Source organism: Pelecanus crispus, chromosome 3, assembly GCF_030463565.1.
Source record: "Pelecanus crispus isolate bPelCri1 chromosome 3, bPelCri1.pri, whole genome shotgun sequence".
NCBI classification, from domain to species: Eukaryota; Metazoa; Chordata; class Aves; order Pelecaniformes; family Pelecanidae; genus Pelecanus; species Pelecanus crispus.
Window position 1 is genome coordinate 79,758,980 of NC_134645.1, and position 25,874 is coordinate 79,784,853.

A 25,874-nucleotide genomic window follows, 5' to 3' on the forward strand; every position below is an offset into this window, starting at 1 on the left:
TTTAATTCTCTTCTGCAATTCAAGAACTTTTTCAAGAAGGGAGTGTACTTTCTTAGACTTTCTGACTGGGACAAACCAACATCTCAGCAAGATGATTTAGGATGTGTCTAAGTGGTATTTCAGAGGCAGATAAGAGCAAGCTCTACCATCTTCTGGAGCGTGAGCCAGCTTTGCTAAGTGCGGCGGTGAGCCTCGGCTGGCTGGTCTGGCCGGGTAACTTAGCTTAGTGTTGCTCCGATTTAGTTGCGCTAGCTCTGGTTAAGAGGTAACTTGCATACCTAAAGCTCAGCGTAAGGGCCGGTTATCTGCCTCAAAAGTTCACCTACGTGTTCCTGTGGAACAAGAGGAAGGAAGAGGGATGCTGTCGCTTTGAGTCACCGCAGGAAACCTTCCCCCCCTCTACTCCGGTGTAAGCTTTGCTTTGCTGATCTAGTGGATGGCCCTGGCATACCAGTAGCTGCCTGATTAATAAGTAGTTATCTTGTTCCTGAACAGATTCTTCCATTGCCTTAAGCATCTGCTCAGTCTCCCAGTTTCTCACAAGACAACACCTTCGGCAGGGTTCCCAATCAGCTGGAAGGAAGCAGGGAGCCACAGGGGAGGGCAGGGGCAGAACCCAGAGGGCAGCAGCCTGGTGCCATCGTGCTCCCTTCCTCGAGGGGTACCAGAGGGGCTGTGGTAGCGCCAGAGGCAGAGCGTTCCTCCTCAGCGCATCTGTGGTTAGTTGTGTCCTATTCTGTCCCATGAGTCCCTTTTTCAGTTTCAGTTTCTGTATGCCCTTATTATAAGGAATAATGTTTTGTGTGGGTACCAGCCAGTTTTTAAACAGGTGTAGAAATCCCTTTTAGTGATTACATGCACCTTCTAAAAGGGCTGAGCTGGTTTTATGGGTCTCTGTTGTGACCTTTGCTCTTGCATTTTTTTCGTATTGTGTATTAATAAAGACATTAAATTGGGGGTTTATGGTGTCATTACTGCTTTATAAATCATATGGTAGTTATACATGAACGTCATTATCTGGTGAGCATTGTGCAGTACTGGAAGGTAGGGACTCCCAGTTGAAGTTCTGACACAAAATCTTCTTGTGATATGACAAGAAAAAACTTTTCTAAGGAAATGATCCCTTAAGGTTTTCCATTAGAGTTTTCATAGTGATTGCACAATTAAAGGATCAGGTATTAAAAGCTTGGTTTGTTTACTAATCCTCATTTGTATATTGAAAACTGATAATCCTGTAGATTTCTTTTATACTGCTTTTTAATATACAGCCATCACTGTTGTATGTGTACTATGTGTAGTAGTGGAAGGATCCATGGGAACATTGCTGTTGACAGGGAGTAAGCAGGCTCTTGTTCTGATTAATTTGAGGGGTTTTGGTTTTTTTATTTCTCTTTAAACAATATTGTCTACACCTTTGCTAAGCACAATTTGACAGTGGCTGAAGTAGTGGTGACAGCCAGAGGTAGCATTTTCTGTGAGGAAACATTAACCTGTTACCATTTTCATTGGGTGTAGTAGTGGCAAACTTGGCAGGGGGTGGTAGTGGAGGGAGCAGAGGTCTAATGAAAGCACAGCCATTGGCTACGTCTTTAACCTGGAGAGAGGGATGATCTTGAACTAGATAAATCCTATTTAAAGAATTGGGTAATTAGTAGTCTTGTCACTCTACAGATTAGCATTTTGAATTGCTTTCAATAAAAATGCAAACTGCCTTTATTATTTCTGTCTTTCAAAAAGCACATAATTGAAAACTATTTTGTTACTTGAGATGTTTCTTTGAATCGCCTTCAAAAAAGAGATTTTTTTTTTTTTTTTTTTTTAAATCTGAATGAATGGATTTGGTTGTTTGCTGAATGGCAGTATGTGAAGATTGGGTTTGTGCCCCACCTTGTCTGAGGATTGAAAAGGTAGAAGGGCTTCACCCCACTTTATTTCTTGTACAGAGTAGCAAAACCAAACCTAACCCATCATCTCCACTTTGATCTTACAATAAATATTAATTAGTTTATGAATATTTCATGATCTCTCAGCAACCTTTTCACGATCTTTTTCTCATTCCTTCAACTGACTAATGCTGGGGTCCCTTTCTGCATTCCATGTTTTCAAGTGGTATTTGTCCTCTAGTGGGCTGACTGACTTCTGTAATCCAAGAACCACTAGCTTGTTGTCATCAATGAAATATGCAGCCGAAACTTGGAAGTGAGAATATAACCATTTTTAGATGTTAAGCAAATTGTGAGCACTTCAATATTACTTTTAATTGCAAAGTTTAACAAACTCTGTATTTCATTCCATTATTTAGTGTTAATAGTTTAAAAAAAAAAACAACACAACAAAAACCTTTCCACTTATCTAACATGCTGCTTGTTTCTACTTGTTTTATTTCTAGCATATTATCAAGTTTCACCGTGCCTCAAAAGCAAATAAAAAGCCCATGCAGTTGCCAAGATCTATGGTTAAATCCCTACTCTACCAGATCCTCGATGGAATCCATTACCTCCATGCAAACTGGGTGCTTCACAGAGATCTGGTAAGTGTTGCATGCATTACCTGGTTAAGAAAGTTTCACGTGTGTGGTGTTGGGTAGGAGAAGAAAAGTCCCTATTAGTAATCTTGTATATCGATCCGTACAGCTTTTCCTGTTATTGTTGCAGGAGACCAATGGAGACTTTAAACATGAAAACAAACTATGTTTTCACATTGTGTTTATCTGAGTCATCTGAGTTCAGACAATGATGCTAGATCCGGTAAAAGGATTGCAGATACCAATATCTGAAAACAGTACATGAGCCAGCTGATATATGTTGGTTGAATGTTCTTATAAGTCTGTGCATGACTATGAAAAGGCATTTAAGTAGGAAAGTGAGTGATACCCTTGTACATTGTTTGGCTTACGTGCAAGTTACCATAAAAGCTAGTGAAAGAGTAGTTTTTTCATGGAGTATTTCTTTTCCATGTGGTATTTTTTCTGACCGTGGGAAAAGAACTATGAAAGAGTTGTCATCTTGAAATTTCTCATGACCTGAAGTGGCTCTTTAAGTTGACTGCAGATTACAAGGGCAGCCAGTTGCCTTGTCTTAGTTACCCTGTTCCCCTTAAAGTTTCCCACCACTCCTCATACTTAAGTGAAGTGCTACCAAGGGTTGCAAAAGGAAGAATACTAATATGGATATAGTGCTTGCTGCCACTCACGTTGTAACTAGAATTTTTGGCATGAGACAAACAACAAACATATTGGTTAATATGCCAAATCTGGTTTAATAGTTATGCTATTACAACATCAGTAGTAGGTATGGTAGGAAATGTAGTGTAATCTGTGTATAAAGCCACTAACTTTTATTTAGTTATGTTTCATAGTTGCCCCAGTAGGTCAAAATAGGGATGCATGTCCAGAAACTTATAATAGCTAATTAAGTTTTGAGAGTCATAGATTGTTCTTGAGTCTTTAATAGTATTTAGGGGCTTGGATTAATTTTTGGATGTAGAAAAAATGTTTTCTTAAAAGATATGAATAAATGTAAGGCAGGCCTGGAATAGAAGTCGCAGACATCTTCTGAAATAAATTTTATTTAATTTTTGTCATAATACCTAAAAACAGTGGCCAGAAGCGGAGTTTCAGGTTTTGGTATGGATCTTTTTTTTTTACCTCATTCCTTGGTATTTATTGTCAGCTTTTCTCTTAAATTCCAGATGTTAGTGTATTTGGGGGAGGTGGGGGGGGGGGGGGGTTGCCTTTGGAATAGTAGCCATGAGCAAAGCAGGAAGCAAGTACAACCCTGATTTTCATGCTACAATTATTACTTTCCTAAGGAGACAGCTGTTGCTTTGGCAGAGTGCTGAGATGTAATTAGATACAGCTTGAGAAGGAACACCTGAAAAGTCTATACTCAGCTGTGTTTAAGGGAAACGTATGTGTTCATGGAACTATTAAATATACACACTCAGATGCCATACATGAACTTGATATCTTGGTAGGAAATACAAGATGGTATCTAGGATAATAATCACAAATACCCTAGAGAATTTTCTTGGTGTTGCTATTTCCAGCCTGCGGCACCAGGTGTTTTGCATGACTAGTGCTGCTACTTTACAGGTCTTATCTGTTGCTGATGTGTTACAGCAAAGCTAGTGTTCTGTCTTTTCTCTTGGAACTTTGGGAGGTGATGGTTGCTGTTACAGAAAAGATGACTGTTTTTCATGGCACTGGAATGATAGTGCTTGATGGATGTTGGCATAATCGAGAAGGGAAAAGAACAGAAATTTGTGAAGTCTTAATGTGTTCTTAGTATGCGAATAAATTTAAGCTAATGGGTTCTGGGATACCTCAGTGAGAGAAAGGAAACCATTTAAAAAATTGCTTGGGTACACTGGTGATTTAAAGGTGTATTCAGAATCTTTTGCCTTTTTAAAAATTATTGTGGATTTCTGAAGAATTCAGGTATTTTAAGTAGTTTTTTTGTATGTTGAACACAGTAAGAAAAAAATCATGTTGTTCTGGATGTGTCCTGTCTGCTCTTGAAATTAGGAGTTAATGTAATCATTTAGTAACCAATTTAAATTCTCAGTTAACCAAAAATTTTATGTAAATCTGATTTTTATTCATGTGCTCATACCTGTGATTTTTGCTTCTAAGAATGGTACCTCAGACACAATTTCACTGGGATCAGTTTCATGCATAATACGTAAATACCAACTCTTTAGTGTCTTCTTAAGATGGAGAGCAGTTTGTCTGGTGTTTTTCTCTTAGCTGTTCTAATTTACATCTGCTGGAAAAATATCTTTCTATTTTATGTAAACCAGTATTTTGCATGAAGACACCTTGTACTTTCCTGGTTTAATATAACTATGTTCTTACTATTTTTAGCATGCATTTGGATGTAGACCAAAGATGGCGACATCCATAAAAGTCACGTTATGCTTATTTCATTGCTTTTAAAAAAAAAAAAATCATATTCTCCAAGAATATTTATCATAATAATAGCCAAATTCTCCTGAGCCATAGGAATGACCTTTAGAATTTATTTAACAAATGTTGCAATGAAAAAACAGAGAAATAGGAGGTTAGGTATTTGCGAGGGTACTTGCTTGGAGGTATTTGAAGAATATTGTTTAAATCTCAATTTGGTGCTGTCTTAAAGAGTTTTTAAAGAAGCTAGAATACCAAATGTGCTTTTTAAAAACCCCTGGTTGTCAATGGATCCATATTTTTAGATACCTTAAAATTGTTACTCGTAAGTTATTTTTAAGATCAGCAGTAGCCAGCGAAAGCACAACAGAGTAGTAAAACTGGTGAACAGTGTGAACTTGCAGACTTGCAATACACGCCCTGTCCTTTGGTTGAGCTAATGGATAGTTTCTGCCACAAGGAGACAGCCTTGTTCCCCTCTTCGCTACCACTAGGCATTGCCACCATTTTGACGGCCTGGTAGGTGACACTCACCTGAATCATGGTGAGCTCATTCAGGGCGTTAAACCCCCAGAAAGTATTCACTCTTCTCCTGCAGAGCTCGTTTTCTGCAGGATTTAGCTCCCTGAGGGATATCACTGGGAGCTTACACGTGTGCGGGAGCTGGCACGAAAGCAGTGTGAGGCTGGAGATGGTGGCAGAAAGCTGAACAGGTCGCTCTGGCATCATCTGCCATTAGATCAGATTATTTTGTTGTTAAAATGCACCTTTTTAATTCTTAGATGAGAGTGTAAGTGTTTTTAAAAGATGAAATTCCATTGTGGTTCTAAATCGGTATAACCTGTATCTACCTTTAATCTCTTCTGATCCAAGACCTATGTCAGCTTAAACTCTTCCAACATGTGTCCAAATTTAGGAAAGTGCCCAAGCTGAGGCAAATTATAACACCAAATACACTCGCACTTGTACTTGTATAAATACGAAAATAATTTACTCTAGTGTATATTTTAATTTTTTGTAATATTGGGGTTATTTTGTTTCTAGTTTTCTTATCCTGAAAGTAGCTGAAGGGTGCTAAGTGGTTTCTTAGGTACGTTTTTTGGTTAAGCTGTGAATTTCTGTCAATTAAAAAATACTCAGCGGTAACTTTCTTTACCGCAAGATTCAAACCAGTAGAGAATATGGGACAGGAGCATTAGAGTTTTGGTTCCTTTGGATAACACTGAGTCAGTTTATACACCTTGGAGTTGACATAAGTCTATAAAAATCCATCCATTTGTTCTCCTCTCAAGCCGTTTGGAATGGCATTTTGTTGTTGGATTGTGTGTTGTTGGGCAATGATAATTCTGCCTGTTCAACTTAGCAGCACTCCTGAGAGCCACATGTGAGAGGAGAGGCTTTGCTGGCTCTGCTAGCTGCTGGGCATTTCATTATAAGCAAGAGGTTAATACAGATAAGTGTTAGAGAAAATATCTTTTGGTACTAAGCTTTTGGTTTTTTGAAGTGCTCTCTGTACACCGTGGGCTGTCCGCTTGAAGGAGATCTAAAATTGTGCTCTGTACCTTGAGTCAATAGCAAGTTAGAAGATGCAGCATGTGGAGTGCAGTATTTGAGGGTATTATAATATCTTTGTCCCCTCCTCCCCCGAACGTGAATTATTTAGATTCTACAGGAATGTTCAGCAAAGGCCTTTCTTCGCAGAGATGCCTGAAAATGGAGATCTTCCATACACTGTTCACAGTGCGTGTTCATGTTAGCAACAGAAAGGATTTTGGCACTTTTTCTTGTGCTAATAACCCTTCTGTAGTTGATGTTAGTTGCTTAAGGACAAAAGCAGGCAGAGACCATTTCCTTTAGAACTTGATAAAAGCAATTTCTATTTGTAATAGGATGTATTTTCCTGGAGGGAAGTACTATCTATGAGATGTTAATTTAAGTGCTGTATTGAGGAATTCATTTAAGATTCCACTTACGTCTTTGAGCATTTCTTTAATATTCTGCTCAATGTTATTAAAACTCCTGGTTGAAAAACGAATGCTGGAAATCAATCTCACCAGAGAAATGAAGATTCTGCCCCCTCCCCCCCGGCCCCGCCATTGTGTTAAATGGTTGCTTTCAGCATTTTAAAATTGGAAACTTGCTTGTTGCAATAGTTGTATAAACTAACTTTGTAGAACGAGCCAAGTTCCTAAAGCATTTTTATTATAATTTTAAATACTTGTTGACTATGAATGTCCCAGTTTCTCTGGTATTGGCCCTCTACAGCTTTAGAATGTCTAAATTGACTGCGTATGTTGTTTTACAAATTAAAGAGAATAGTTTACAGCAAAATTCTCATAGATGGAACAACAGTGATATAGGTGAAAAGACTCAACGTTACACTCGCCTTCGGACTCACAATTTTGATGTACATACAGAGGGCAGAGTTAACACGTTCTGATGGAACAATAAGCGTCCATGAGTCTTAACATTGCAGAGATTTCAAACAAATTCCTTTTCACTCTAATAAATGATTTGTATTATTCTGCTTAGAAGAAGATTTAGGTGTGTAACATATAAGTGAGAGGGAGGGTAGATTCTAGATGAGGTGGTTCCCTGGGCAGGTTTGGATGTATAACTTACTGTTGATGCAGAAAGGGGCCATGCTGGCTCTGCCCCTCTCTGCTCCACTGTGCTGCTCCTCCTCCTCCCAGCTGGGGATTGGAAAACTAACGTGAGTTAAAATTAGACTCATAAAGAAGAGGTCGATCTGTATGCGAGTTCATTCCCTGATCTGGTTCAGCATGCAGTTACACAAATGCTTATGTAGGGCGGATATATAGGCAAGATGGATGGATACATGTGTGGGAGCCAAGTGGATAAGGATGGGACATAAGGGAAGGGCAGACTTCCTTTTCAGTGACATTGTCCTATTCTGCTGGCAGTGTTAAGTATATGATCCGTAATCCTCCTCCTTAATCATTTTGGTACCTGTAAATTTGTTGGTGCCTAGCTGGAATAAAACGAGCACATGAAATTTCTCAACAGAATGAATCTAAGATTTGGTGTTTTGAGTTGTGGTTTTTGAAGAATCTAATTACAGTTGTTTGAAATAATATTTTTGCCGGTGGCAGAAAGCAGAGTGAGCCTGCTTCTCAGGTCCTCCAGTTTACAGTCTACGATGTCAGTATAAATACACCTTTTTCAGCATTTAAAGCAAATATGAACAGCAGTTGCAAGGAAAGGGTACTTTTCCTACTTCTGGTGTGGAAGAGAATGGGTGGTAATGTGGCAGATTTCTGCAACCAAGTGACTAAATCCTGAAGCATATTCTCGATGTAGGGTCCTTATAGACACTGCAGGACAGCTCTTATGGTGGTATTCAGTGAAGAAAGGTGGTTGTAGTGAAAACTTAAGGATTGTTTTTGTCACTTAGAAAGACAGCAGACATTTTAGAGTTTTGAAGCTGACAGGTAGATCAATAGAGTGGGGATAGTAGCTGAGTTGGTGGCTTATATTACTGAGAGATACTGGATAGAAGATGGGGAAGAAAAACAAGTAAAAGGAATCTGACTGGGAAGCTGAAGCAAAGATAGAATTTCCCCCCACCCAAAATACAGCCAGTGGAGAGAGCAAGAAGAGCCAACAAAAGTCTTCCTGCAGCTCTGTCTTTCAGCCATCTCTGTGTACATGCCCTGCAATACCGTGCATCACTTTTCCTCACTGGGAGCCGAGATTCGCTTTTCTCAGGATTTTTGTGATGTGGCACCCCATCATTCCAGTCAGTCCCAAATCTTACTTGAGCTGGCCTTTCCTTGACACTTCAGCTGCCGAGCGGGCTAAGCTGGTGATGCTTCCATGCCCACGTGCGTTTTTTTTTTAGTGTAACCCTTCCTCTCCAAATCAACCTTCTCACCGTAATTTCACTAAGGGGGGGGAGGGAGGAGGAAGGAGGAAGCCAACTGTGGCGAAGACTTTGGCACTGGTTTTCCAGCTCCAGCTTTTTTATCACCATACCCTTGTCTCCTAAAGCAGGAGAAGATCATGTAGGCGTTCTGTAGTTTGCTTCACTGTGTAGTCTGTATTAGCAGAAGCTATTTTCATTGCATGCTTAAGCTAATCAGTTTGTGTTTCTTCCCAGAGTGGATTATGGAGTGTCCGTGCACTTCTACCACCTGCAGAATTTATGGAGTGCTAATCGGGGCATTTTTGGTGGAAGGACATAGCAGACAGCTGAGGTTTGATACAATTTTGACTCCGCGTGTCTGTTTATGTAGCAAATGTCTGTAGACAGGCTTTAGGATGATCAGACATGTGAGCTCCCAGAATCAGGCTTCTTAACAGGTCCCCTGAATATCCAGGCGCTGCAGTAACATTAAACCCAGTGTCTTTCTAAGGATCAGTCTTTAGCAAAGCCACAAGACGCCCGTGTGGTGACTGGTGCCAGCTCTGGCTGGCCATGATTGCACTCAGGGCAAGCTGTCTTGTCCAGTGCTCCAGCTCCACATCTCTTGTGCAGTGGTGTGTAGTGGACAATGCAGTAGTTGTTCCTCACTCTGGGTGTTGTCTGGAAACCATAGCCATCTGGAGACTGTGGGTATCCTCCTGTCAGAAGTAAATGAGAAAGGGAAAGCCCAAACTGAAGGGGCCAGACAGATGACTTTCTGTGGGAATCAGCAACTTCTGTCTCCCTCAGAGGCACAGCCTATTCAGAAATGATCAAACTAATTGGTGTTTTGTTCTCTAGCTCTGATAATTTGTGATTTAAAAAATATATATTTATTCAGAATGAGTATTTTAAATGATCCATCATGATGTTTGTATAGAATACCAACGTTTTAGTAAATTTTCAGTAATTCAATTATATTAAATTCAGTAAAGCTGCAACACTTTTCAGATTTTTAGTTGACTGGTTGACTTTTGGTTTAGGGATTAAATGAAAAACCAGTCATTATTTTCTCATAGTAATCCTCCTCTAGCCAGTATGTAAATCTGCAGCCTCTTAACATGGACCTGTGCCTGGACTCTGCTCTGAAACTTTGCTGCCACATTACATGGCTCGCTTGACCTGTCTTTGCCTCTGTTTCCCAATCTGTTAGCTATTTATAGGTATAATTTGTAGCTTACTGCTTTATGTGCTGAAATCTTTGAGTGAAAGCAGTATGTGTGGTTTATGTAGTCAACTTTTTTTGTTGTTGTTCAATACTCTTCTTCTAATGAGCTGGAAGTATTAACAAAGACTAAGAATTAAAATAAATTGCATGCTGTGTGACAGCACCAGAAAATTTCTTAAATTTTGTTAAGTGGATACTGACTTTTTACTTCTGCTTTCATGCTTTCATGTCAAAGCCTTTGAGAAATGAGAAAAGTCAGAGCTTATTATTACTAGTTTATAGTATTTAACTACTCCCTCCTCTTCTTCCTTGTGCCCTCCCAAGAAGCTTTTCCAAGCCAATAATTAGAAAAATTACCTAAAAAGCAGCAGAACTGAAGTGGTTCTTAAATGTCCTACTCGCATTTTGCGAAGCAAGTGAACTGTGGGTTTGAAAGATAAAATGTAAAATGATGAGTGTGGGAAACTCCCCTTTTACCAGCAATTCTAAAAAAGGATTTTTATGTGCGGATATCAAAAGTAAATTTAGACGTAGGTTCATGCACCTCTCTCTTGACAAGCAGCTGCTGCGCAGGAATGCAGAGCTGTTGGGTCCCGCCTTCTGCCAGTAATTTTTCACTGGCTTGAAAAGCTTCTTGGCCCTGTTCACCCATTTGGGTGTGCACACACCTCCTATAAATACATGACGAGTCAACCTATCTGTCAGGTTTTTTTAAACTTTTCAAAAACACTGTAATTGTAATCCCCACCATTCTGTGTCATCGTGCGTATGTGCGTGCGCATGAGAAGGGTGCACGAATGTGTACGGGCACGCGCTCCTGACTCACGTTCTTCCCTAGCTGTGTATGGGATCGGGCCTCTTAATCCTTTATTATTCCATCTGCGTGATCTCTTTGGGGTGAAGGGGACTGTCCACAGTGTCAAAGAACTTTACTGGTGATCATACTCAGCTTGCAGATTTCCCAAAAGAAAGGAAATGCAAGCTAAACCTACGTATTTCAAGTTACTAGACTCCATGATGACATTAGTAAGTTATTTAAATTTATTAGCTGAAAGGTTAACATGTTTTTCCTCTTTTATATCTGGTTAGAGAGAGGATATACTTTTTTATTTACTGCTGAGGAACAACAGTATGGGGGGTGCTTATATGTGTATCTATATGGATACACGCTTCCAGATAGATAAATGAACCAGAAATTTTACATGCTGAATAGCAAACTGAGTTTTATCAGCTTATACTTTTTTCTTTTTTTCCCCCTTCTTTTTCTGTTTAAAATATTAGGCATATATTGAGGGGCACCTACTAAAAAACGGTGCATTTCTCATTACTCATAACTTTGCTTTTCTCCTTTAGGTGTAAAAACCAATCTTCACGTGATTTAGAAAGGTGTATGAAGATGTGCACAGACTATTACCTCTACTGAGTACATGGGAACAGCAATTTTTCTGAGACTGAGTAATGCATACCTTTTGGTTTGTGGCAAGAGTATTAAGAAGATGTTTGTAGATTAATTTTTGCTAATAAAAATAATTACAGTTGAACAAAAATGTTTTACCTCAGGTTCTGAAACAAGCTTATGCCCATAAAACCCTGACTGGATATAAATTCAGATGAGTCAGAAGAAACAAAGGGACTGATTTAATGTTCTTTTGGCAGCGTTTTGCTGCTAAAGTCAACAGATGACATATGGTTCCTGTGAGCTTCGTATCTTTTCCTGAGGTGGAAGAAGGGCAAGAAGGAAGCAAAAGTATTAAAGTAATTCTAGAATTTATTTGGTTTTTTCCTGATACAGAAAAAACAGAAGGAAAATGTCATTTTTTCTAATAGCCCCAATTCGGATACCATCTGCTGTATGAAGGTTTCTAGTAAATACATGATGTATTTAGCTTGCTGGTGCAGCTGACCATTTGGAATGAGCAAAGTGGCTTTTGTGTTCTAAATGAAAAATGCAAAGTTTAGAATAAGCTTTTAAAAAGTTTTTATTTTGTAAAAGACTTACTACTTTTTTCTGATGGAGAAAGTACCCTTGGGATAATGGGATTGGCTACAAGTACATCTATCAGATTATTTCTGTTTGGACTCATTGCCCTTTCTGAATAAGGCTACAAATTTTGGAACCATGTTATTGACATGTTCGTATTGACAGTAATAGGAATTAATGAAGCTTAAAAGTAGTATGTTAAAATCAATGAAGACAACTAATGTAACAACATGTAACATTCAAGAAAAAAAGAAAACACTGCATTTGTTCTTCATGCTGCTTGCCATCTTGAGCTTTCTCATGTGCATTTCTCTTCATTTGCAAGCATGCTGTAGTTATTACTGCTCTACTAAGATGTTGCAATAACATTGCAGATTGTCTTGCATTTAAATTAAGCATCTTTGATCAGTGATCCAGGAAGCTGCGGTGACTAACAAAGGATGTTAGTTTATTCCTCAGTTTTGTTATGTGTCAGCCTTGTCAAAGAAACTGGCTCTGCTGCAGAAAATGACGACTGATCAGCTGGTGTTTCACTGATGGCTTATCTCAGGGCCTCTTTGTCTTCTCCAACCTCCATCCTTTCTGCTTTCTGGCTAACGTTTCAGAAATCATCAGCCTTACTGTAGCTGTAAAACCAAATACCATAGTTATGTCGGTTAAAGAACACAAGGGAAATCCTTTATACGGTCTGTGAAGTGACCGACTGTGTGAAGTGATCCTCTCAGAAACTGGGCATTAGGTCTTCAAATTCATCTTTAGGGAGAATTATGGTCATCTTGCACTTGTTTTTCTGAATTTCATGTAAAAACACCTTGGAATTAAATTTTCAAGCCCTTTTAATAAATACAAGAACAAACCTTCAGCATGTCTGGACCACTGGTAAAAGTATTTATAATATTCTTTCACCTGTTAACAGTGAAGCAGCAAAGATTTCCAGTCAAGAAAGGCTTGTCATAGTGCAAGTAGTCAGTCTTAAACGCATACAGTTCTCTGTATACCAAACAGCTGTACTAACAGGATTTTTTTTTTAACTGTTCTTTCTCTTCTCTGTTGTTTTCCAGCCCTCTGGAAGCTAAAGCCCATGTGAATATGACAGGCATTTTAACAGACCCCCATTCCACTTTGTTCAGCACCTCAGTGGTGTTAGAGCACGACTCACTATTACCTTCTGGTTTCGTTTCAGTGGCTTGTAGACGCACTTCCCCGAGTTCAGTAACCTTCCTGCGCTACTTTGTAAAGTAGTAAAAAAGTGTGGAAATTCTTTTATTCTATTTAAGTAACCTGATGGCATCTGAAACATGTTTTTTTATATTAGGATTATGGATATGCATTCTCAAACAGCACCTCCCACCCCCAAGCTAGTCCTTCATCGTCCCCGTCCCCCCACAATGATGCTTTAATTCCTACTGGTATAACAAACTTTGAATATACATTTTAGTTGGTATATTTAGTTTAATTCTATTTAACCACTTCTGTTGGGTTTTTGTTGAAGAGTTTTACCTAAAAAAAAAAAATCAAAATAGTAATAAAAATAAAGTAAGGTAGTACTAAGAGTTTATGCTTGCTTATTCTGCTAGCTTAAATATTGAGCCCAAATCCCAAAACTTAGCATGATAATGTTCTATGTAGCTGGTGTTCTCAAATATAATTCATGTCTAAGAAGATAATTCTGTAGACAATATTTTGCATTCCTGAAATTCCCTTTGGAATGGGGGATTTCAGCTACTCAAGCCATTTTGTCTTATGCTGTAATTGTTGCTGAAGAGTGGGGTTTTTCACAAATGTGTTTTCTGTTCTATATTTTTCTTTAATCCGTGAAACATGCTTATACATTTTTACTTTGGTTTGCCTTTCATATAGTTCCTTTTGATGTAACGGCTGTGGATGATGATTGTTAGAATTAAAAATTAAAGTGCAAACTCCAGTAGGTTACATTTTAATGAGCTGATACTGACTTCTAGCTGTGAAAATTATTTTTGTGGCTGTTGAACTGCGAGTATGATTAGCTGTTTGCCATCTCAGCTGAAATTAAGTCTCTTAAATGGGATGTTAAAGTTGGTTTTGCTTCCTGAAATTCAGGGTGTGAATTCCGGTCTCAGCCCGAAAACTGTTTACTTATCAAGTAAATATTAATTTGAATTCTTGATAGTTAAAACCAAGAGAAGTGCAGACCCATTTAGGTTTAGGGTAATGTGTGTGCTTGAAATTCTGGTTATCAGGATAGTATAATAATTTTGCAGTAGCTTCTTGCTAATTTTACTGTCAGCAAATACATATGCTGTGGCTGGCTGACTGCCACTGTTTGCTAGGACGCAGGATTTACTTGGAAGTTTATTTCTCTGTGCGTGTCTCCTTGTTCTGGTGGGGAGCTGCTGTTCGTCTTTGGTGCCAGCATCTGTAGTGGGGTGGGAAGGGCTTGCAGTGGCAGTGAACCTTTTAGGGGACCTAAAAGTCATCTTTTGTACGTAACATAAAAATACCTGAGTGTGTGTTGCAAGTGGTGTGTTAAGTTTGAAAAAATGTTAAATCGAGTTGTTTTCTAGTTCATCTCATTTTCAAGCTAGTTCTCCTGCAATGTGGAAGTTTTCATGTTTGTTTTATCCCTGTCTATAGGGATATAGATCCCTTTATAACCTGTTGTTTACTGGAGTGCTGATCCCCACAGTTCTGCTCGCTTACCACTTTTCTTTTTGCTTCATTGGAAAAATACTAGATGGTAATCTATTGCTTTCTCTCTCTCCGGGGTGGCGTACATGGGAACACTCAGGAAAGTCTGCATTAACTGTTGAAATAGATGAACTAAATTGTGTTAAACTTCTTTGTGGCTATTCTGAGTGGTCTGAAAACTGAGTTGTGCTCAATTCAGCTGTGCCAGTGCGAGGTGGTGCTGTCTCAGACTGCCCAGCCCTCTGCTGTGCTGGAGGCGATGCTGGGTACCACGCAGTCCGTGATGTGAGCACGCTTCTCCACTGCGGCTGTCCCAACCCGCGGTCCCGGTGCTAACTTTTTTGCCCTTGACAAAGGTATATTTATTCCTGCTGAGGTGCTAAAGTGGGCTGGAGGGCCATGGCAGAGGAGCCCGTTCACTGCAACCATCTGCCGTCTGGGTGATTATCTCCAGTGGAGAGACAGCGTGGACTGCTAGAGGCAGTAACGTTTGAAACTGTACAGCTGTTTTTCTTGGTGCACACGACTTGGAACCCTTCTTCAGTATTTAGGTACTTTTAATTTAATTTAGTTGAAAAACTTAAACTAAGGCGGAGGGTACGGCTACATGAACAAGTTACAGCAAGGCAGTCTAGGGTGTGGATTTACTCTGCATTAGTTTCTCTGTAGTAACTGCTCACCTGCATGTTTTTATCCTGCAGAAAATGCGTAGTCCTTTGATATCTCACTCCTTAATGAGAGTGAGATAAAATTGCCTAATGTACCATCATTAAAACTGGACAGCTACTGCATTAATCTCCGAGTGCCTTACGTTTTTTTTGAGGATGATTTCATTAAAATGCTGGTAACTAAAATGTCAATATAATAATGACTTTATGGTATTTTTTTTTTCCTGACTGGTACCCGTATGTTGAGCTTACAAAACAATTCAACCTTTTGGGTACAGTCCTCCTACAGCGTGTGTCTAGTTTAGTCTTTAGTATGCAAGAACCACTTCAGTCTTACAAAAAAATTGTGTTCAGAATTGGGGCAGGGAGGGTGTCAGTATACCTTTTCATCTTATTAATATCAGATTGTTGAATGAGTTGATAGCTTTGGATTTTTAATAGCAGGGACATTACAGCCATTAAGTCTGTATTAACACTATTATTGCCTCTAATAAAGCTTCCCTAGACTCTCACCCTGGTCCTAAGTTTGTAATGTGAGTATTTTCAGAATGGATGTTGTAACTATAGAGAAGAATTTTAGCTGATGGGCATAGCATATACAAAACACAGGACAGAGTAACAGGGAGTAGAAAGTGCTCTGATAGTATGTTCTGAAAGCTAGGGTTTTTCTCAAAGGTATTTCGTTGCACAGTAGGCTTTTCAAAAGTCATAATCTGGCTCTGAGGAACAGGAGTTGAGCGCCTAGCCTATTTATGCAGTTTGAAAAAAGAAAATAAAAATCCCTACAGGGAGTTCATTTGCATTTTAAGCACTCGATGTTTTGTGAGAATGTCCAAGGACTTACTGGCAACATCAACAGTGAGGTAAATCATAAACCTTGAGCACTAAAAACATATACATTTTTCCTAGTAAATTGGGGCAGATTTGTTGTAGCGAGGACAGTCATGTCTTTCTTTGAAAATGTACTCTGTGTTTGGAGTTGTTTAATTTAAAAAAAATAAAAAAATTAGGACAGCTTGACCTGCCACTTAAATATTCTCATGTTTTTGGCATGAATCACAAAACATTTTTCAGAAATTGGTGGTATCTCACAGCCACTGCATGTCTATGCAGGTTGTCTTTCATTTTTTAAAAGGGCATAATTGTTGAATGGAAAAATATTATAATTAGTTCTAAACTATTTCAGATTTTGTTTTCGGCATGTAGAGCCTTCTTCACAACTCTTCTTCTCTGTTTTCTTTCTTGACACAAATCTTTCATTTGGTTCCAACTTCCTGCTCCTCTGCCCACGTTCCCATATCTGTTGATCTGCCTTTTGCTACCTCTTTCACATTACTCATATAACCTTGACTCAGCTTTGACTTTCCTGAAATACTCCTCTTTCTTCATCTTCACAACCTTAATTATTGCTCCTCCCTTTGGCCTTTGCAGCTTTGCGCTCTGCAGTGGCCGGTACAGGTAGAAGGCTACGATTCGTACCTTGACTAACATGGCGGGGAAAAGCTCACTCATGCCAGGTGGAGTGACCCTCCTTTATTTTAGGTTCTTGTTAAAAGTACCATACTCATTAAAAAACTTCATAGACTCATTAAAACCTAAGGGTCTCCAGATTCTGAAGTTGGTAACACTTCCTACTGTGGTAGTTTTGCTTCAGGAAAGATGTTGAGACTGGATTTCTTAAGGCTTTTGCCTCCCAAAACAGCTTTTCTGGGTTTCCCCACTCAAAATTGTATGTACCAAATCTTCTTTCCTTATTGCCTTTTAGCTTTTAACTTCCATTAGTAGCTTTAAGAATGAATAGTGTGATCGTGGTCATGTATGTTTAAGCTACTACAGTCTATAGTTCTGACATGTCTTAGTTTAATTCTTTTAAAGCATTTGGTGATTACTGGAAAATCCTTTACAAAATAAAAAAGGGATTTTATCCATTTTGGGTTTGGCAGGCTTTTTTTTTTTTTTTTTTTAACAGCAGATAACATTTTGTCCTTACACTTTAAAAATAAACAATCAGCCAAAAAAAAATTTAACTTTCCAGAAACGTTTGTGTTTTTTATATTATTGGAAGTGTATGTATTACTGACGATGGGGTTTTTGGAGGTGTCAGGCTGATCCCGTATCATGATTAATTAACTTGCAGTTATTTTGCACAGTAAGTTCGTAAATGTGTTTGATAATCTTCAACCACAGACTTCAGTCCAGAATCGGCCTTGATTGGTGATTGATTGAAAAACCTTTTAATAGTTGGTGCTGAAAACTGGCTGTAGGCATTCCAAGTCAATAACTAATTAGCTCTTCCACATGGTATTAGGTGCAGTACAGCAGCTTCAATTCAATGTGTAAGACAGGTCTTGATGCTTACTATAGGACTATTACAAGAGTGTAGCAAATAACTCCAGAGACATGAACAAGTTAATAAATAAATAAATAATTGAGAATGTGTTAGGTTAGATTTTTCTAAGATGACTTAATGATTTTTTTGGTTTTGTGCTGCGTATGTCATTTGGAAAGAACCTAATCTTCAAAAGTGGTTAAAGATCAGACTCCCACACCTTGTCTTAAGTTGGCTACCTAAAATATTTAAGCACCACCTGTTTATATCCTGCCAAGAACTGCTTTTTGGTTTGCATTAATGAGGACAAGTAATACTAATACCTAATATATTTGTTCATGAAAGCATCTGTTAACATAATTGTCTTTGATGAAGATACTAGCAATATACTACAGAAACAAACTTTTAGAATCTGAAATGCCATGTTGTGGCAGTGCATTACACTAAATATTGTAAAATAAATATATTTAATGTACTTATTTTCCCCCCAGAATTGTACACTTCTGAAGAAAGGAAATGAAGAAATTTACTTGCTTATGTAAATTATTCTGGCCTGGTTGCCTTCATTGCTTGTTCCAACATCTTTTTTTTCTTCTGTTTACATTCACAGATTAATCCAGTTTTAGGACAAAAGATTAACATTTTACTAGCTACTGTGCAGCTTTTAATGAACTGTAGTAATTTCTATGAACATTCAAGTCACAATATCAAATATGCTCAACGCAAACACTCTTCTTTATCTTACCTGGGTTATTTTAAATTTGAGGGCTGGAAAGCTGCCATAAATATTATGGAAGCCTTAATGGAATAATCATGAATTTGACAAAATGTCATTGCCTCAATCTTGCACTGACTTTGTAAACACAGTAAGAAATCGGGGCAGATGGATAAACTCATTATTAATCTAGAGAGATTTCTCCACTGCTTTGCTACAGCTCAGTTATCAAGTGTGGTCTCTAAACTGAGGAACCTCTTCATCTGAGACTTGCAGGTCAAAGTAGAAGCATGTTTTCTTAATGGAGACAACTTTATTGTGAGTGCAAGTCAGAATATGAACTCAAAACCCTTTAGCTGCTCTACCTGCCTGTGGGCACGCTTATACCAGCGGTATCCTGCAGTAAATGAGAGATACCTTTATAACTCCTTCATGAAAAGGAGCAAGCCGCTTAGTGCGTACTGCAAGATACCACATGATAAGAGTGTGCCCATGGCAGTTACCCGCATGTTAGCGGAGGTGCTGACAATTCACACTTTCACTTAGCCTAATTAATTTGTTCATCTAGCTGCAGGAATTTCTAAGGCTACTCCAGATGTATTACTCTGCAAGTGAAAATGCCTGTAGAAAATACTAAGAATGTAACCATGACTGTTTAATGGATGTGTATATAAACCATTTTTTAAGTGGATTTCATACCTCGTTTATGCTGTTGAGAAGCACTAAGCCTACTACATTTGGTTATTCAAGCAAATGTATGAGGGGTCCATGCATTTCCCACTAGCACCAAAGTGCTGTGTGAGCTTTTTGTGGCCAGAGTTTTTTAGGTTCAAGAACAGGATGCCTAAAGTCATGTGAAATTTTTACTCTCAAACACTATCTTTTTGCTAGTAAGAGATTCATAGATGGAAAGGAGGGAGTGGTGTTCACAGCTCTAAAGTGACAGTGTTGTGGAGTTAACGAATCTTCCTTAGTTGTGTCCACCGTGCTTTCCCTTGGTATCTGCAGAATCTTTATTTTGAAATTTTGGAGGTGCTGGTTTGAAATGAATGGCTGCAAAGTATTCTGCAGAAAGAAAGACTCTTCTGGATAAGGAACTGATGTTTTTCTGGTGAAAACTGGAAACCGTAGAAGCAGTTAGGGATGGGGAAAAATACTTCTCATGCCCAAGATGGCAGGGTACATAACAGTACTTACAGCCTTTGCTTCCAGCTTGTCTTAGGCTGTGACCATTGGTATTAAAACACAAATTACAAATGCCATTCTACAAAGTGAAACTGTTTTATGTTAAAAAAAAATATTGAAAAATCAGTATTTATTAAGCTGTGTAAATACTATGGTATCTGAGAAATGAAAATATTTTTCTTTTCCAAGACAAGAAAACTTAACTATCTTGGACTATACATACAGCGGCTAAGTAACTGGGATAAATGATCGAGGCTCTTAAAAGATAATTTGTGGTCTCCATAACTTTTTAATTGGCATATTAAATCTTGACTTTAAATAGTTTTTCTTTTCCTGAACCAAGTTCAGGTTTTCAATCTCTGTATTCTGAGCCAACTTTCCCCTGTTGCTCATACACCTTTCACAGCCTCCACCAGCTATGCCTGTGGCCACAGACACTTTCCTTGGTCTCTGTCCCTTGCTGCTGCCATCTCTGTTGTTTTATGGGTCGGTCTTTGCTTGAAAGAACCTCTCTGGTTACCATTCTCCAAGTTCTCTCCCTCCTTGACACCAAACCCCCAGGCCCTGGCTGTGCAGTTGCTGTTTCTTGCCTACACAACGTGCACTGCTCTGTATTTGCTCCTGTGCCCTGTTACTGTACTGGCCTCTCTGAGTCGAGCTTTCCAAAGCAAGAGCCAGTTGTTCAGTACTTTACCCGTTCCTCCCGTTTTTGTACAAGAAGGGTTGCATAAATAAACAACAAAATACTTGAATTGGGTTGTTGCGTAGGCAGTGTTCACTCATGTTTGGAACAGCAGTATTCTAGATCTATAACTTTATAACTTTTAGTTGTTTATGGTTGTTAATGAAAATACATTCTGGATTCAAATGGTTTATGCTTGTTGCAGCCTGGCCTGTTAGAAAATTATTTTGAATTGTTGAAAAATCTGCTTAAGCACATATGACCTTCAGTTTATCTGAAGAATTGTCTTGATGAGGTTTCAAGTTGTTGCAAGATGCTGATAATTCTGAATTAGTGTTGATTTAAGTGTTAGGTCTTCAATTCTTCAGTCAGATCTAGACCATACACACCTTTATCGTCAGACTAGGCTTATGCTGCGGTGAAGATCGGAGCTTATACTACAGAAGGAATACCATAAAAATTTGAATGCCAGCTGAACATTAGGCTCCTTTCCATAGCATTTACTGATGAAATGAGCAGAAAGGGAATGCAGTATTTTTCTAAATTTTACAGAGGGTGCATGCATTAAAAATTGGTACTGAGAAACATTATAAAGTCATCATTAACATAAACACACACAGGTGTGCTACTTAGTATCTCTTAATCTCATTTGTGTGTGGGAGTATCTAATCTCAGGCTTCAGAAAACAAGTAGAAATATTATAATTTATGAGTCTATCTCTAAACATATCCTTTGTTGCCTCTGCCTAACTTTTTCTTCTACATGAAAATAGCCTCAAAAGGCTTAAGAAGATCATCATATTGTGTTGGTCTCTTATGAACTTTGTAATATTGACATCTAATACTGAATACTGGTATGGCAGTATGTCCAAAAATGTTTTGCTGTGTCTCCTGTTAGGTTCACTGCCTCGTAAAATCTCAGTGGCGCCTTTGGATCCAGTGCAGCCCCAGCCGTGACGGAGTAGCTCGAGCACAAGAGCAGGCTGTTGGCGCGGGGCAGAGCACACCAGCTGCCCGGGAGCCCTGCTTTAAGGGGCACGGTGGTGCAGCTGTGGGCTGCGTGATGCAGGACAGCTCTTGAGATGATGTGGAGATTCTGCTCTCCTCTAAGCTCTGGTTAATGCTGTGAAACAGTTGTGCTTCTGAGTAACAGTGGAAATGAAATCGAGCTTTTGTCACCACAGTTGTAGCATGCCCCAGGCAGACAACATTTACTGGTTACTTTTAAAACTCCATAGCTGCTTGATCAGATGGAGACACCTTGGGACAACCTCCAAGGGGAAACCAGGGAATCAGTTTTCTCCAGCTTTATGATACAAGACTGGGTTTGAAATATAACTGTTGCTAAAGAACCAGGCCATTGGTGCTCGGCTCCTTAAAAATCAGAGCCTGAGTGGGCCTGAGGATCCCCCAAAAGTCACAAAACTGAGGAGTGAGGGAATAGGTTCAGTGTGAACTGACTGAGAGATGGAGAGAGATTTTACCTGGGGCCTGGGGTGAACAGAGGGATGGTGATAAACTAAGGAAAGAGTTTTTGTTAGGGTGGATTTTAAAGGGTGCGTTTTGCTCAACTTCGTTTGTAACGAATGTGTCAGCTGAGCAGTGGTACTTTGTCATCCATTCACTTTGCGGCCCATGGTTGCTTTTTTCCCCTGCAAGCCGTATGAGGTTGTGCTGCCTCAACTGATACATTAGTAAGTCATCCAGAATGTGGTAACTGGATGGTGAGTCTGACACCTTTTGGTCCACTGGGCTGTTAAATCCCAATTAGTATTGCTGTAGGGGTCAAGGCTTGTATTAGGGTGATAAAATTTCTTCCTGCAGCCTGAACACCGATCTGCTGGACAAAGCATGGTGAGAAAGTGACATGTAATTTATCCCTGCAAATTTTGGAAGCCAAGAGCTTGCTTCAAGAAGATACTCTGAGAAGGATTATAGAAAGATTGGGGTTACATTGTAAATTATTTCCACACAAAAGAGAAGTTGATGCTATAGTATAACAGACGTCTAAATTGATCATATAAGGATTAGATTTTCTAGTCTTTTAACTCGTCATGAAAGAAGCGGGAAGGACAGATGGGTCCTCATCTTTTTTCCCTTGAGATTATAAGCGCATGAAAAGAGCATACATGAAAAGTGGATAAATAATGTAGCTTAATGCTGCAAAATAATGTATGTAATAAACTGACAAGAGCTAATTAAACAATATGAAATATTATTAGATAGAAACCTTTGATTGTTAAAATCCTGTAAAACTTAATGTATTTACTGCTTTTCTAAATCTTACCAAAAGTTTATACCCTGAAATAATAATAAATGTATTCCATAGTTCTGAGTCCCTTATGCTATATTCCCACGTCCGTGTGCAGACAAAAAAGGACTCTTACGACCCACTCAACATGGAAATAACCTCTCTAGATAACCATGCTACCTTTTTCTTTTCCTCCTTTGAAATTTCCATTAAAGGACTTTTAATGTTTCAACCTAATTCAGTCAATCTAAGCTATCCAAGCAGAAGCTGGTTTGTAATGAAGATGAGTTACATTTATATCTATTTACATTCATTTGGTACTATATTATTTATTGCAGTCAGAAAAGCTTTGTTAATTCTTTGACTCTACCAGACTCTCAGGGGAATGGAGGTATTGGAGTTTTACTGCCAAAGACACTTTGTGAAAGGCAATTAACAAAATGTTTTATGACAGTGCCAGCAGTCTGACTTTCAGTCATTTGTCCTTTGATTGGATAGAGGCTTCATTCTCCAGTCTGAATAACCCTACTAAACTGGGAGGAGTAGCCAGAATGTCGTATAAAACAAATACCAGGATTTGGCAATGGTGGAATTCAGTGCTGCAACTGAAAGAATTACCAGATACAGCAATTATGGTATCTAATTTTCACGCTGCTGTAACACAAACAAAGTAATGCAAATAAGCGAAGATTTCCAGCAGCGGGAACAGGTAAGAATCTCATCATCTCATTTCCGCCTCCGCTCAAATTCTGGTCCCAAGGTTAGTACAGTCATAGGCTTTCTCATGTTAGTGTTCTGTCAGACTTGCTGTCTCTTAGCTTTTGCCTTTAAAAAGGTGAAGAAAGTTGTAGTGTTTGTAATGTTTCACACGTGCAAATATCTTCTCAGTTTATTTGCCTTTGGGTAGTTATTCGGGGTAAAGATCATGGGTGAATAATATCTAGTAAGGACTTGATGGCAGAGATGCAGAGGCTTGGCTTGACTGCAGTATCTTGGGGCATTCAGGATGTCTCTTGAAGCCCCAACAGAGGAAGAATTTGACTGTGCTTTTATGGAGTGAAATTTATTTCTCCATTTCCTCTTCGTAATATATTAAAAAGCAGAACATTCTTCCAAATTATTTCTGAGGTGGGTCCTTCTTCTGTTCCCATGCACAATGGGCCTGCACATCTGTACTGCTCAGAACTGGGGTGGCAGAGGTTGAGCAATCTGTCTTGTCCCGTGCTCTCCATGGCACTCCCGAAGAGCCCAGACAAGGTCTAAAGACAAGGCCCTCGATGATTGCTGAGTAGCTTCATGGGAATTTTTCTGGAGTGTGTACTGTAACGTGTTGAAAATCCCAGGGACAATGTGAATTCAGTGTATTATTTAAACATTTGCTTTATGACATTTTGTTTTTCATTGATAATTTATGATCATATTTTTCTCTTTGTTTCCATCTAACCCCTTCTTTGTCCTTCTCAAGGTTGCATGTAACATTTTAAGTTCAAATATGCTATTGCAGCACTACCACCAGCAGAATGCTTTGGATAATGTTGCATAGCAACATAAAATCTAATTTGTGTCAAATGTTTTGGCATTCTCCTAACGTGATGGGTTTTTTCATTCTTTTCTTTCTCACTTGAACTGCATTGTCATTGATTGGGGTGAAACCACTGGTATACTAGTACATTGTGAAGATTGTTATAATGGAAGCAATGCCGGGTATCCAAAGTTGTCTGGAGTTTTCATTTTTGTCTTGCAGTAATTTAATGCTCTGTCAGCCATAAGGAACCTGAAAGAAATGGTGTGTGAGAGGAAGATTGTTTCATTTCTGAACTCTTATGTAGCCCAGAATTATATTCTCCTCTTGTGATTACTCTGATTTCATATTGCCCTTGTGTTTGCAGTCCATTTTCCAGTGACATAACTGCAACTATATTATCCATTGATTAATCAGGATAGAGTTTGGTGAATAGTCTTTTCCTGTTTCAACAATGATCAAACACCTTGAGTTTATAAATTAAATAACCTTTTCTAGCAATTGCCCAAGAAACCATTGTTTCAAATTGATTTTGAAGCAGAGCATTCTTACAAGGAACATGGATGTTTTGGCCATTTTGGGGGAGTGCCTGGGTAGGGCTTAGGGGATTGAACTGAAGGAATTCATGTCAGTTGAGGTATATGCTTAATTACTTCTCAAGAGAGCATCCAACCTGTGAAAAATGAAGTAAAACAGAGAAATGAGTGCTTTACTTGACCACTGATTTCATTATCACAAGGATGGTTATATATGAGAGTAACTGAAGGCATAGCAACTTGAATAGAACGTACTAGGTATTTCATCTATGTGTGATTATATGTGACTTGGTTAAAATGAAGGGAGGGGGAAAAAAAGGTCAGTCTTTCCCATGGTAAAATACACTTGTAGCAAGTGTGTTCCAAAGTCTGGACTTCTAGGCTGACTCTGTCATCTCAAATATGTGTTTCCAGTGTTAAATTTAGAGCTACGTAACTGTTCAGTCAAAGGTGCAATAGGAGTATAACAGGGTGACAGAGATAGCTTTGCGTGCGTCAGCTTTACTGCCACTGCACTCAGCAGCATGCAGGGTTTTCAGTGTGGACTTCAACTGCCTAATGGAAGGTTGTAGAGAAGATGAAGCCATTTTAAGAGATGTGCAGAGGAAGGGGCACAGACACTGATTTCCCCAGGAAATGTCTTGATTAGGTGATGGGAAACAATTTTTTTGGTATGAGAGTGGTCAGTCAGTGCAAGGGTTGCCCGCCAGAAAGTCTGAGGAACCTCCGTCCTTGGACAAATTGCAGCTCCCTTGGTTATGACACTCAGCAACCCGATGCAGCTTCCAAGTCAGTTCTATCCTCGAAGCTGGCACTGTTTTGAGCAGGGTGACCTCCCTGTTCTGAGCACCGGATGACCTCCAGAGGTCCCATCTAGCCCAAAGCATTGTATGATTTTGATTCTCCAAAGAGTATCCAGAGTCATGGGCTGGTTTAAATCAGTCTGTAATGAAGCCTCCATAGTCACATCTTTGCTGTTGTTGTAGGCTAACTAATCTTAAGTTTATTTCAGGGACGTTTTTTTGGGGTTTTTTTTTTTTTTTTGTAAATATGTACAGATCCATGGTTGTACTGTCGGCATAGTTTTAGTATTTCTGCTTTATTTTGCTTTCTGTGCATAGAGGAGTTTTGTAAGAATATATAAACATTAAAAGATTTTTTTTGTTAGCTAACTTCAATATGAAAACAGTACGTTTCCCCTCTCAACATGCAACGGATACAGGCAAGGAATGTGTTCAACCAAAATCTTTATCTAGGGCATTCCAAAGAAATAGTTCAGATATCTTCTGTACAGTTTGTTCCTACTTCTAGCTACTTACCATCAGTTCCAGAGCTTGAGG

The 25,874-nt window shown here is 38.9% G+C and overlaps 1 protein-coding gene across 2 annotated transcripts in view; it reads left to right on the top strand.

The window, feature by feature from the left end:
* CDK19 (cyclin dependent kinase 19) overlaps window positions 1-25,874 on the top strand; it is a 134,367-nt gene that overhangs the window by 63,216 nt on the left and 45,277 nt on the right. For both annotated transcript variants that reach the window (XM_075707471.1, XM_075707472.1), the window contains exon 4: window positions 2,390-2,530. In XM_075707471.1, coding sequence (XP_075563586.1) covers window positions 2,390-2,530 — 141 coding nt within the window. The remainder of the gene's footprint in view (window positions 1-2,389; window positions 2,531-25,874) is intronic.